This window comes from Rhinopithecus roxellana, chromosome 7, assembly GCF_007565055.1.
Source record: "Rhinopithecus roxellana isolate Shanxi Qingling chromosome 7, ASM756505v1, whole genome shotgun sequence".
Classification (NCBI taxonomy): domain Eukaryota; kingdom Metazoa; phylum Chordata; class Mammalia; order Primates; family Cercopithecidae; genus Rhinopithecus; species Rhinopithecus roxellana.
In genome coordinates, this window is record NC_044555.1 from 29,828,425 (window position 1) to 29,841,648 (window position 13,224).

A 13,224-nucleotide genomic window follows, 5' to 3' on the forward strand; every position below is an offset into this window, starting at 1 on the left:
AATGATATATGCCAATTTTATAGGAATAAATACTTGGAAATGGAGGGGGGAATGATATGAATATACCCTCATGCAATATATAATGAGCCAAAGGGAAATTTAAAATATTTCATTACCTCCTACTTATCAGGTGGCAGAACAAACACTGCTGCTTCATAACCCAGCTAACTATGTACTCACATGTTGATTTGACTTACTAATGTAAATTGGTCATAGACTTGCATCAGGTCCTCCATTTTGTACTGTTCTAGCACCACAAAGTTTTCCAGGTTTCCGCTTGTTTTTCGTGCACAATCTTGGCAATGTACTATGTAGGTCTTTCGTGAATTACTCTCATTAGTGACAAAAAGCAAATCAAAAACCTCCACCTGTTTTATACAAGAGAAAAACGTATTCAATAGAGATGGTGGTATTTACTGTACTGCTTTAGTATAATCATGGAATTCCACTTGAATGAAATTGTGGACAGTGATCTCTGGTTAAGAGTAGGTGGTAAGAAAAACATGGCTGTGTTTGAGAATCTTTAACAGATCAGGTTTATTTTGCACCAAATCCAAAGACATGGGTAGTAATGCATATTTAGGGGAATAATCAAAGGGAATGACACACTCATGACAACCACTGGCAAAGCCCAGTTCAAAAGTTTGATAAAGGTCAACCTATTTTTAAATCCAAAACATTAGCATACAATCAGATGTAAGTGATCATTTTTATGTATTCATAAGTACAGCATGATTTTAGAAATAATACCTGTCTTATACAGAAAGATTGATGAGTTACTAGGGTTCAGGTAGGATAAGGAACATCACACCTAACTGGAATCTATCTGATCTCCTAATGACTTACTTTGGTCAGGTCATACAACATAAAAAAAAAAAAAAAAAAATCAATGGATTCAATCATTTCAAATACAGGTTGACGTTAGAATTACAGAATTTCAAGGTTTGAAATGAACCATCAACATCCTGTCTTTGGCTTATCCTTAAATTTATTCAATGACAGAAAACTCTTATGATCTCATGTCTTCTTTTAACAGTAAACGACAATCCTAGAGTTCACCATGTTATCCATTACTGTCAACAGGCAGCAATACAAACCTAATGACCTGAGCTAGAAAATTGGTGAGCATTCTTCAATTTGTCCTTCTACTTCTGCCATTTAATGAGGTGTCTCACTGATTTTACCCTCTAAATATTTTTTAATTCTTTCCCTTCTTTAATATTCCCATTGCCAGGTTCTAGTCTAGGCCTTAAAATAACAACTCTTAAGACCACTGCAATAGCTTATATATCACTGTCCTTTCCAACCACTTTTCTCCCTGAAACACATATCTCACCCTTAGTTCCTGCTCAAAACCTTTTAATGGATTCAGGGACCGTGGAATATCAAATTCCTTAAAACCATTCAAGATGTGCTACAAATTACATGCCACCAAGACTTACGAGTGGAATTTGCACAGTCTGTGTTCCAGCCAAATTGGAACACATTCAACCTTTTCTAAAACCTTTCCATTTCCCCGTTCTCTTCTTGTTCCTATAGCCCATGACAGTCTACTTCCGATTCTCATCACTTTTTTAGCCTACTGATATCATACTCTTTTTTCAAGGATGGACTCAAATGCTAATACTTTTGTGAATTCTTATGCCAATACTAGAAGAAAAAATCAGGTCATTTTCCCCCTCAGTGTTATCATTAACAGTAAGTCCAACTTCACATTCATCATAGTCTCATGTACATTACAATTAGTTGTTTATAATCTGTCTGCTCCAAGTAGAATTTAAGCTCCTTCATAGCAGGCGCCACATCTTTGTTCCTGCACTTCTTGCAAGCCTTGGCCACACAATCTTGACAAATGTATTGTGAATTGCACCAGAGAGGACTGATAATCGATCTGCCTAGAGTTATACCAAACATTCAGTTTATTGGTATCTGTGTACATCTAGATTGTTCCCAGTTTAAAATCTCAGACTAAATTTGCTGATTATCATCTGTTGAAGATCTACCACAAAAATGACTCTGTAGTAGATACTTTTAAGGTTAATTCGCAGTGAAATATTGTTATCATCACACTGAATTTTAATATAATGGCTAAGTAACAAAATTGAATACAATATTAATTACTATAAACTGGATTACACAAAAGTATAAAAAGTTTTTTAAAAATAAAGAGAAATCAAAAGTGGAGAGGGAAGAGGCTTTATACAACAACTGTGGATAAGAACAATTACTTACTTCACAAATGCTACAGTAATGAGCTGGTTCTTCTTTTGTCCGCCCATGCCATATAATCTCTTTTCCTGCAGCAATAAGAGCTTCCCTCAATGTCTGACATTGCTTCAGAGTCCTTAGAAGACAATACCTATTGTGGGGGAGAAATTATTTGTGACCAGCAACTGAATATTGAATATTTTTAGCATAAAAGATATACCAACTAGAAATAATGCCAAGAGACTTGATTCTAATGTCTATGACTTCGTAACTTTTATTTCAATTTATCAAATACTCTCAGGTTTTAAAATGACAATGCTCAGGCCTGATGAAGACAATATTAAAACATTTAAAGTTGAGAAAATTGACATCTGGATATCAAAATATAATGGTCTTAGTACATAAAAACTGACTTCCTGCTTAAATGTGAGTTGCTAATTTTGGCTCTTATTTGGGCAAGTCAGTTAACCTCTCTGGGAGTCAATTTCCTCATCCTTGAAGTAAGGGGTGTGAATTCCCGATATGAACTTCTATGATTCTAATAAGGCAGGAGGGCACATTATATTTTTTAAATCAACACTACCTAAACACTCATTAACAGCATCATCTGTACAGCTGCTTTTGAAACTCAAGTCTATAAGCAGAAAAAATATTTATGAATTTAGTCACTACAGGATATGATATTCATTTAACTATAAATACTAAAGAAAAAAGTATGTCTTCATTTTATCTTGAAGGTAACAGTGGAATCCATTCATATTAACACAATTTAACTTTTCTTATAACTTATACCTTTTCTAAACTCATACTTAGGAAGCTAACAACATAGTAAATTCTCACAATTTGTACTGATTCTCCTATAGTTTTCTGTCATTGTGAGTTGTTTGCTCAATTATCTTACTCTCCTGTGAATCTCAGTGGCTCAGGTTCTCCATTTGAATGGAGAGGTTGAACTAGATGATCTCTAAGGCACTTTACAGCTCTAAAATTCAGAGACAATGAAAATATCCTAAAGAAAAGGAAAGGGTTTAGCAACTGAGTGTTGTCTTGAAAGCAAAGGTCTTATCTATTGCATTCCTGCTATCTACTTATCTACTCACCACCTAGGGCAGTGCCTAGCATATAGTAGCTTAATCAATATACAACTAAAATTCAAATTATATGTACTAAAATATTTCATTTACTTTATTTTATATTTCTTTGTTATTTTATAAGTTACTATGTTAAAATATTGTTATGTATCCGAACCCATGTATATTAACCCAGCAGTGGTTGGGGAGGCGGGGAATAACTAAAAACATTTGTAAAACCTGTTATTTGATAAGTATAAAACAATATTGATTTCATAGTTGTAGGCCAGTTCCTTAAGTATCATATTTAAAGACTGCACTCTCAGCTTGGCTTCAACAATTCTTGCATATTTAACTTAAACATTGCTTTAGACCAGTGGTCCCCAACCTTTCTGGCACCAGAGATCGGTTTCGTGGAAGATTAGTTTTTCCACAGACCTAGGGGGAGGGGCGGGGGGAATAGTTTTGGGATGAAACTGTTCCACCTCAGATCATCAAACTGTTCCACCTCAGATCATCAGGCATTAGCTTCTCATAATGAGCAAGGAACCCAGATCCCTTGCATGTGCAGTTCACAATAGTGTTCCTGCTCCTTTGAGAATCTAGTAACACCACTGATCTGAAAGGAGGTGGAGCTCAAGCAGTAACGCCAGCTTGCCTGCTGCTCACCTCCTGCTGTGCAGCTCAGTTCCTAACAGGCCATGGACTGATACTGGTCTGCAGTCCAGGGGTTGAGGACCCCTGCTTTTTAGCCTGTGGTTGTGTCAAGGTTAGGACAGCTATCGATGTGTACATGCGTGCCTGTACAGGGCACCAGGGAAGGTAGCAAGTAAAAATTTAGATCATGGCAAAGACAGAATATAATTCAGACTCTGTCTCTAGCTCTTGAACAGCACCTGCTCCTCTCTTCTTCCCTCCCCATGTCCCATACAATTCACTTCTAAAGGTACAGATTTTACTGAACAAGTTTTCCAAGTAGGGCTTCAAAATAAGATCTCTTACAGAAAAATGCAGATACCATTGGAAGACTTCAAACTCAACTGTCCTTCCACATGGCCAAAAATAATATAATAAAAGTAAATAAAAAATAAGAACCAGAGAGGAGCCATGTATTTGCTATTTCATATACATTATGCCAAGTAAGCCTCCTAACAACCATGTGGAGAAAGGTTATCTCTATCTTGCAAATGGGGAAAAGGGAGTGCAGGGAAGTTAAGTTTGTCTAATGTCATAAAGCTATTTAAGTGGTTGAGCTATGAGTTTTTAAAAGAAAATTTCAAGCTTCCCCTTACTATCTCACACTGTACCCTTCTTTTTGGTCCCTTTTCACATCTTATTCTCACCCACTCCGCTTCTTGTGAAGATGAGATTCTTGGGCTCAGGAAGCACAGTTTTTCCAAACACAGAGCCTTGGTTCTATAGAGTATCAGGCTACTTGTTACTCAGCAGATAAATTTTCATCTTCAATGCCACTGACTACTCTGGTACTTAGACTGTAGTTTACAATCTATTGTTAGTTTGGCAGTTTCATCTTAAAAAAGGCATTATATTGATTTCCTGCAAGTAACAAGGGGTCTGAGATAAGGTTGCTAAGAGTAAATACTAAGCCTTAAGTAGTCAGTCTGCTTCTGGAATAAATTCTGCTCCAGAACTTATATTTTATATTTTGTGTGATACCAAAAACTTAGAAAACTGACAGTTCTATTAATCTTATCTGAGGATGAATAACAAAATTGTGATTTCTCCTTGCCTTTACTTTTTTAACACTGAAAATTTTTGTTCCTTCCCATTTTCAAAAGGCAGCAGTTGGAACAGAAGGAGAATTTAGAGAGAGAGAGAGGCTCTTATGGAGTCCACAGTAATGAGCAAGTCCTAAAAAGAAAGAATGTGATTCAACTGAAGGATAGGGAAAAATAGAAAGTAAAGTGATTTAGGGAAAGGATCCTAGTAAAGAAGCAGATATAATATTTAAGACTTAACAATAACCTGTTCTGCTTTGATTAACCCCAGACTGATTTTATACAAAGACAACATTTAAGTACATTAAAGAGCTAAAAAATAAAAGCTAAACAATCAGGATTCTCATTTCCTCTTAATTTTAGTTTTGCTAAATTTCTGTAAGTTTACCTTATGGTAATTAATAATTCAATTTGTGGGCTGGGCGTGGTGGCTCGTGCCTGTAATCCCAGCACTTTGGGAGGCCAAGGCGGGTGGATCACCTGAGGTTGGGAGTTTGAGACCAGGCTGACCAACATGGAGAATCCCCGTCTCTACTAAACATACAAAATTAGCCAGGCATGGTGGCATATGCCTGTAATCCCAGCTACTGGGGAGGCTGAGGCAGGAGAATTGCTTGAATCTGGGAGGTGGAGGCTGTGGTGAGATGAGATCGCACCATTGCGCTCCAGCCTGGGCAACAAGAGTGAAACTCCGTCTCAAAAAAAAAAAAAAAAAAAAAAAGCATTCAATTTGCTACAAACAAAAGAATAAATCATTTGCAAAAGTTGTAAACACATAGAAGATGGAAAATGCTATTTTGCATACATGCACTTTAGAAACAAGATCAAAAATGATTTCAGCAGCTAGAAAAGCAGGAAATCCTTTGACGTTTAAGGATCAGTATTGGCTTCAGGACCCAATCTCTGTTTTTAGCTGTTTGGATGAAAGACTACACAAAAAGGCAGGGGACAAAGGAAGTTCCAGAACGGAAGAAAACCATGAGGAAGAGGCTGATTGAGAGCCTGGCATATTTGAGGTTATATACTAGAATCTAATCCAACCAAAAAGTGATCTGCAAAGATAAAACTTAAAGAGCGATAGAATTTTAGAGAACTTCACACAGGGAATAGAATGAAAATACACTTGCAATATTAGAACAAGAGAACTGAATAAAATAATATGTAGACAAATTATCAAAAGCCTTATTTATGGGCAATTAATGCACAGTATATTCATAAATCAATACATGAGGACATTAGGCAAAAAATAAACATAGTATGCTATGGATACTAAAAGGAGAGAGATCATCTTCAGGTGAGGGGAGGTAGAGAATAACAGAAGTTTTCATACAGAAGTTGAAATTTCTGAATCAATTTATTTATGAACAGGACAAAGAGATGGGTGAAGGCACATTCTGAACAGAAAGAATGCCACAATAAGGTAGTATGGGGGCTTCTTTAGGGAACAAACAACTGTTCTTACAAGATTTTAATCTTCGCATGAAGTTTCTGGGGCAGGAAATAATAGGAATGAAGCTGTAATATTATATTACATCGAAGTTAAGACAACACTGGGGGTTACTCTGACATTCTAATGGCAATGTGACTCAGTTTCCAAAGTAAGTTACCAAACAAGTATCAATGTGGAGATAGATGAAACATGGGTTAACTTGGTGTTGCACTTTGAAATGCTTTATGGTAACAGTCTCAGCCACTGAGAAGTAGATAACAAATTAACAAACACCAAGAGGTGCCTTGTTCTGCCCAGTCTGCTACTGAAAGAACCATGCAGGAAAAGCAAGCCCACATATGAGCTCTGAAAACTCTCTTGCCACCTGTCACTCCAGGGTTGTGTTCTCCTAGGACAACAGTGGGTATATGAATGTCAATAAGGAATCTAACAGTTTTATTTACACCAACCACATGGCTGAAAATCAAGGTCTCAGTCAATGATAAAATGCGTATCTTAAGAACGTTTAAGCTCTTAGATGGAAAAAAAAAGCATGAAAGCAGATATATATTAACCATGAGAATGCAGTTTTAGAATTTTTAGATTTTGTTTGGTCAGTGTTATCAAAAAGCATTATATATCAAACCCAACAGAGTATTAGAATACTGCCAGGACTATAGCAGTAGGATCAATGCTAACTATGGACTGGTCTTTATGGCTATACCATTATCTATGCACACTGCTGGAAAAATCTTGTTCCATTATTAGGTCAAATGGGTGTGGACTAAAGAGTTGTATAACACTATAATACCATATTTATCCATTTAAATAAGGGAATCAAAGGGGAATTAATACTTATGAGTTTGCTTTAATTTACATTTTGGAATTCTGTGTTTGTGATAAAGTATATTTTATTTAGGTAGGTAAGGTAATAACTTATAATGTATGTGAAAGAAAAGGGAGCAAAAAAATTCTTAGTTCTAAAAAAGACCTAACTTGTCTGATAAGATTCACTAGGTCACCATGAAAAAGGTTCCCAGAGTTCTTGGCATAGAGCTCTGAAAACCTATTTTAATAAGAGTTCCAGGTGATTCTTGTGATCAGCAAGTAAGAGAACCAGCACAAATCTCTTACTTCGTAAGTGTCAAAATTAAAACCAGTGTCTCAGATTTGTAGTGTATTTTTCAATAGACACTGGTAAAATATCAACCTCACAAATCACTGCGTTTTTAGGGTTAGAGCCTTTAAGAGACCATAAAGAGAGCTGTAGAGTGGGCAAGAGCAGACTCTATACCTAGACTGTCTGGGTTCAAATTCCAGCTGCACACTTCTTTCTGTGCCTCAGTTTCCTCAGCTGAAAAAAGGGGATATTTAACTTACAGTGCTGTTATAAGGATTACATATGTTATATAAAAGACTTGTGCCTGGCAGTTAATGCTCAATAAATGTTAATTATTTGAACATGACATGTCAAATTCCTAAACTGTATTAAAATAATCATATAATTACTAAATTAAAGTTATTTAATTTGAAAAAATTGTATGATGAATGCCAACTCAAAGTATAATAGTTAACACACCAAAAAGAAAATGAAACAAGGTTATTCAAAAGGTGTTTAGTCTGGATTCCATTAGATAAGGGTTTTTCAATCTCAGCACTATTGGTATTTATAGCTGGGTAATTCACTGTTATGGGGAGCTGTCCTGTGCACTGCAGGATATTTAACAGCAGCATTCCTAATCTCTACTCAAAAAACCTAGTAGCATCTCTCCCACTCAAGCCATGATACTGGCATATGTCCCCTGGGAAAGGAAAGAAGGGGGAGGAAAAACTGTCCACATTTGAGAACCACTACACTAGGTCCAAGAATATTAACTAAAAAAAGAAGGTAATTGGGGTTTCTATAAAATAGTAATAATTACAACAACAACTACCATTTGCTGAATGCTTACCCTATGCTAAGACTCACATAACAGTCATAAAAGTTATTTTAGAAAGACAGCATTATCCCCATTTTTCCAAAGAGGAAATAAAGACTAATAGGTTTAGTAATTTGTCCGCAATCCCCCAGCCAGTAAATGAAGAAGCTAAGATATGAAGGCAGATTAGATTCCAGAAAACTACACAATGCTGCCCTTCCTGTAATATTTTACTGGGATATTAAATAGTGTAGACTCTAAGACTTAGGAAAATAAAAAAGGATGGGCAAATAATGAACACATAGTGATCATATATACACAAAAGGCACAGATAAAGCACATAAAACATTAATATTGTGCATATAAGATGGCACATTTAAAAACTGAAATATTGGCCAGGCATGGTGGCTCATGCCTGTTAATGCTAGAACTCTGGGAGGCTGAGGCAGAAGGATCCCTTGAGCCCAGGAGTCTGAGACCAGCCTGGGCAACATAGGGTGACCCTGTCTTTATTTTTTTAATTAAAAAAAAGAAACAGAAAAAGAAAAAATATAAAACAGTGCTTTATAAGATGGTCAAAAGAATGACAAAATAATATGACAAGAAATTAAGTTTGTGGGGAGTGGTTTTCAATGAGCTCGGCACTGTTCAAATTTAAGAGAACTTATTTTCAACCATTGGCTTATATGTTATTAGTATTTTTAGAATGTGTTATTGTCTGGCAGATTACAGGGGGTAAGACAAATGAATGTGTATCTTGAAAATTAACTTTCTACTCCTCAGCATACTATTTGATATGCTCCTCCTAAATCTAAGACTTCCCAACATTACACTTTTCAGAGGAAAATGCACTCCTTGGCATTCTGTTTTTGACATACTTGAAAATTTACTAAACTACTTATCGTGGTGATTTAAGTGGAACTCACAAAGTTGCTGGTGAACAAACCAACGTTTCCAATGTATTGGAAACATACCACCATTACACTAGCTTGACAACGGTCCAACATGACTGTAACAACTTATAGCATATTTGTTGGGGGTCGGCTTTATGAACTGCACCTATAAGTCTATTTATTCTGAAAGCCTGTTATCTACAGGGAAATCTCATCAGTACCAACAGTCTGCAGAGCTCATCTCCTGCATTAACACTTGATTCCTTTCAAATGTCCTGTTAAAAAAAACACTTCAGAAGGCAAAACAAGGAATGTAAGAGTCTTATGAAAATGACATAAAGAGTCTTAGTATTGTACAAAGAGAAAAATAAAATATAGGCCAAAGTACTGTATCTCAAATATCTTAAAATGGGAATCGTGAATTTGCAGAGTGACGGGTTTTTTTTGTTTTTTTGTTTTTTGTTTTTTGAGACAGAGTCTCGCTCCATCACCCAGACTAGAGTGCAGTGGCTCAATCTTGGCTCACTGCAACCTCCAATTCCCGAGTTCAAGTGATTCTCCTGCCTCAGCCTCCCAAGTAGCTGGGACTCCAGGTGTGTGCCACCACACCCAGCTAATTTTTTATAGTTTTAATAGAGATGGGTTTCACCATGTTAGCTGGGGTCTCAATCTCTTGACCTTGTGATCTGCCCGACTTGGCCTCCCAAAGTGTTGGGATTACAGGCGTGAGCCACTGCACCTGGCGAGGGTTTCTTTTAAATCTTAATCTACCAGTTGTAAAATTAAAACCACAGGATAAAAATCATATACTATGACAAAGATGGGTTAAAAAGTAACAATAATCTCCTCACCCCAATTTTAAGTTTTCAAATTGCCTTTTTAGTAAAACTTAATTTACTCAGGACCCACTAAGGAAAATATCTCTGACATAGTTATGCTGGAGTGAGGCAGGAGTTAAACAAAAGTAAACATCATTAGTAGTTTTTGTCAAAAATTTACCCCAAATACAATCATGAGAAAACAAATCCAGAATGTAGAACTCCGCACAACACGAAGGTATGCTGTCTTCAAAAAGAAAATGTCATTAAAAAAAGACTTTCACAGGTTTAAAAGAGACTAAAGAAGACATAATGACTACATACTCAATTAAATGTGAACCTTAATTCAATATGGATAAGGGTGGTAGAGTGAGCAGAGGCAAGCGCTTAAAAAAAAAAAAAGACATTTTTGGATAGTTGGGGAAATCTAAATGTGGACTGTGTATTAACTCATACTACAGAATTTCATGTTTCCTAAATATGGTAAACCATGGTACAGGTATATAGGAGAATAACCTTACTCTTAAGACGCAGGATGAAGTATTTGAAGTGATATGTCATGATGTCTGCAAATTACTTTTTCATATAGCTCATATGAAAAAGTGCGTGCAAGCATGTATGCGTATACAGAGACTGCTGAATAGATGTGGCAAAAACTTAACTGATGAATCCAGATGAGGTTACACAGGTATTTGTTGTACTGTATTTCAACTTTTTTTTGTAGGTTTAAGAAATTTCAAAGTAAAAGTTGGAGGAAAAAGTATAAACAAGTTGGGGAGGAGTACAGCAATGTGTTACACATGTAAATTTTATATATTTTAAAGGAGACTAGATATATTAACCTAGAAAAACTGTCATAGTTGAATGAATTAAAGGAGATCAGTACCCTTGATCTTAAAGTTTTCCTTTATTAATTTCTTTGTATGGGCACTGCTCTAACTTAAAAATAGCTAATGGTTCGGAAAACTCAACAGCTAACACCTTAGCAGTGATTGCCTATCACCCAGCTGAGGGCTACAAATGTATTATCTCAGACTCCTTTTCTAAGCCAATAGAACCATACATCCATCTAGCTGCTATTTAATAGAAATTTCAACTTAAATCTTGTAGGAGCAATTCAAGTTCTGCATGTTTAAAGCTAGTCAAGTTGATAACCATCATTCTCTACACCCAACTCATTTCTTCTTTATCCCCAACTTCATCAACAAGCACAAATGTTCCACTGTCTGGCCCAAGCCAAAGTCCAGCAATACAGATTTCTCCCTCAACTCTACCACCAATCAATCACCAAGTGTAGTCTATCTTACCCTCTAATCTTTGTCTCTCCTTTTGTCTGAACTGGAGCAATTACCTTCTAATTTATGCCTCTAAATCTTCTGCTTTCCATTTAATGCTTCATCTTGCTACCAAGTGATCCAACATGCAAATTTGACCATTATTTAAAATATTAAAAATGATAAAGACGTCTCATTGGCAGTCATTGCCAATGTGAAGTCTACCTGAAATTTTTAGCAACGAAAGTTTAAATCTATCTTCAGCTAACATGAACACACAAGTATGGCATAAACCAGGGAAAGACACTTAAAAGTTTGGTCTAAAGGAGAAATTAAAATTAAGTTCATTTGCAGAGAAAAGTTATTTCATTTAACAGTTAAATGAAGTCAAAAGAGAAAGTTATGCATTGAGCTGCCACTTAAATTTTCCTAAGGAGTTAGGCTGTGAACTTTTAAGTTGAGTTCACTGCATTATCAAATGAAAGAAGTAATCAAGATAATATATATTCTTTGGACTTATGTCAACATAGGAAATATCTGGAAGAATGTGAAGCAGAATATGATTAATGTATTTTAGCAAAATGGCTACGTTGTAGAAATTCAAAGATATTTACTAAATGACTTACTCAGATAAACAGAACTTTATGGAATCACAGGGTCCTTAAAGACCAGACTTGAATGGAAAAGTACAGAGAAAAAGCAAGAGTGATATTGACTTGCTTAAAAGAACTACAGGCGATTCATTCTCAAAATGATAATGAGGAGTCAGGAGGTGACAACAGAAGAAAACACCATTTCCCACTATTAAATAACCCAGTGCAAATACAGGTTCATAATCCCTTATTATAATCCCACAAAATTTTCATAAATCTTGCATAAACTCAAGTGGCACTGAAATTTGACCTGGGGCTACTTATAGTATTCACTGAGCTCATTAGAGTGACTATTTCTATGTTTCAGTGCTGAAATATTAATATGTTTGATCCCAGGATACTGCAACAGACCCTGCTGGGAAGGTACAATATATTATAAATGTACTCAATAACCTTTTCTAAATCTAAAAAACATTATTTTCTTTTAAACTTTAAGTTCAGGGGTACACGTGGTCTGTTATAGGTAAGCTTGTGTCATGGGGGTTTGTTGTACAGATTATTTTGTCACACAGGTATTAAGTCTAGTATCCATTAGTTATTTTTCCTTTCTCTCCTCCCACCCTCCACACTCCAACTGGTCCTAGTGTCTGCTGTTCCCCTCTATGCGTCCATGTGGTCTCATAAGTTAGCTCCCACTTATATACCACATTTTCTTTATGCAGTCTACCATTGATGAGCATTTAGGTTGATTCCATGTCTTTGCTATTGTGAATAGTGCTGCAATTAATATATGTGTGCATGTGTCTTTATGATAGAATAATTTATATTCCTTTGGTTATATACTCAGTAATGGGATTGCTGAGTTGAATGGTAGTTCTGCTTTTGGCTCTTTGAGGAATCACCACAATGGCTTTCCCCAATGGTTGAACTAATTTACAATCCCACCAACAGTGTAAGTGTTCCTTTTTCTCCACATCCTTGCCAGCACCTGTTATTTTTTAACTTTTTAATAATAGTAATTCTGACTGGTGTGAGATGGTATCTCATTGTGGTTTTGCTTAGCTCCAAAACACATTTGGCCTAAAGGATTTACAATAAGAGACTGCGAAGCTGTAGTACTTCCGGTGAAGCCTTTACTGAACCTTCCACTCTTTCAGAAGAGCCTTCCTCTATGCTGCCCCACCATGGTTTCTTACCAATATCTCTATCATTAAAGATCACATGTTTTAATGGTTTGACGGTTTCTCAATTCACTTTGAGCAGTCTGAGAAGTGATCAAAT

General features: G+C 36.0%; 1 protein-coding gene across 10 annotated transcripts in view; it reads right to left on the minus strand.

Annotated features, from left to right (window-relative positions):
- KDM6A (lysine demethylase 6A) overlaps window positions 1-13,224 on the minus strand; it is a 236,587-nt gene that overhangs the window by 2,126 nt on the left and 221,237 nt on the right. For all 10 annotated transcript variants that reach the window (XM_010388418.2, XM_010388415.2, XM_010388414.2 and 7 more), the window contains 2 exons: window positions 2,233-2,359; window positions 198-368 (listed from right to left, as the gene is read on the minus strand). In XM_010388418.2, the coding sequence (XP_010386720.2) occupies window positions 198-368; window positions 2,233-2,359 (298 nt within the window). The remainder of the gene's footprint in view (window positions 1-197; window positions 369-2,232; window positions 2,360-13,224) is intronic.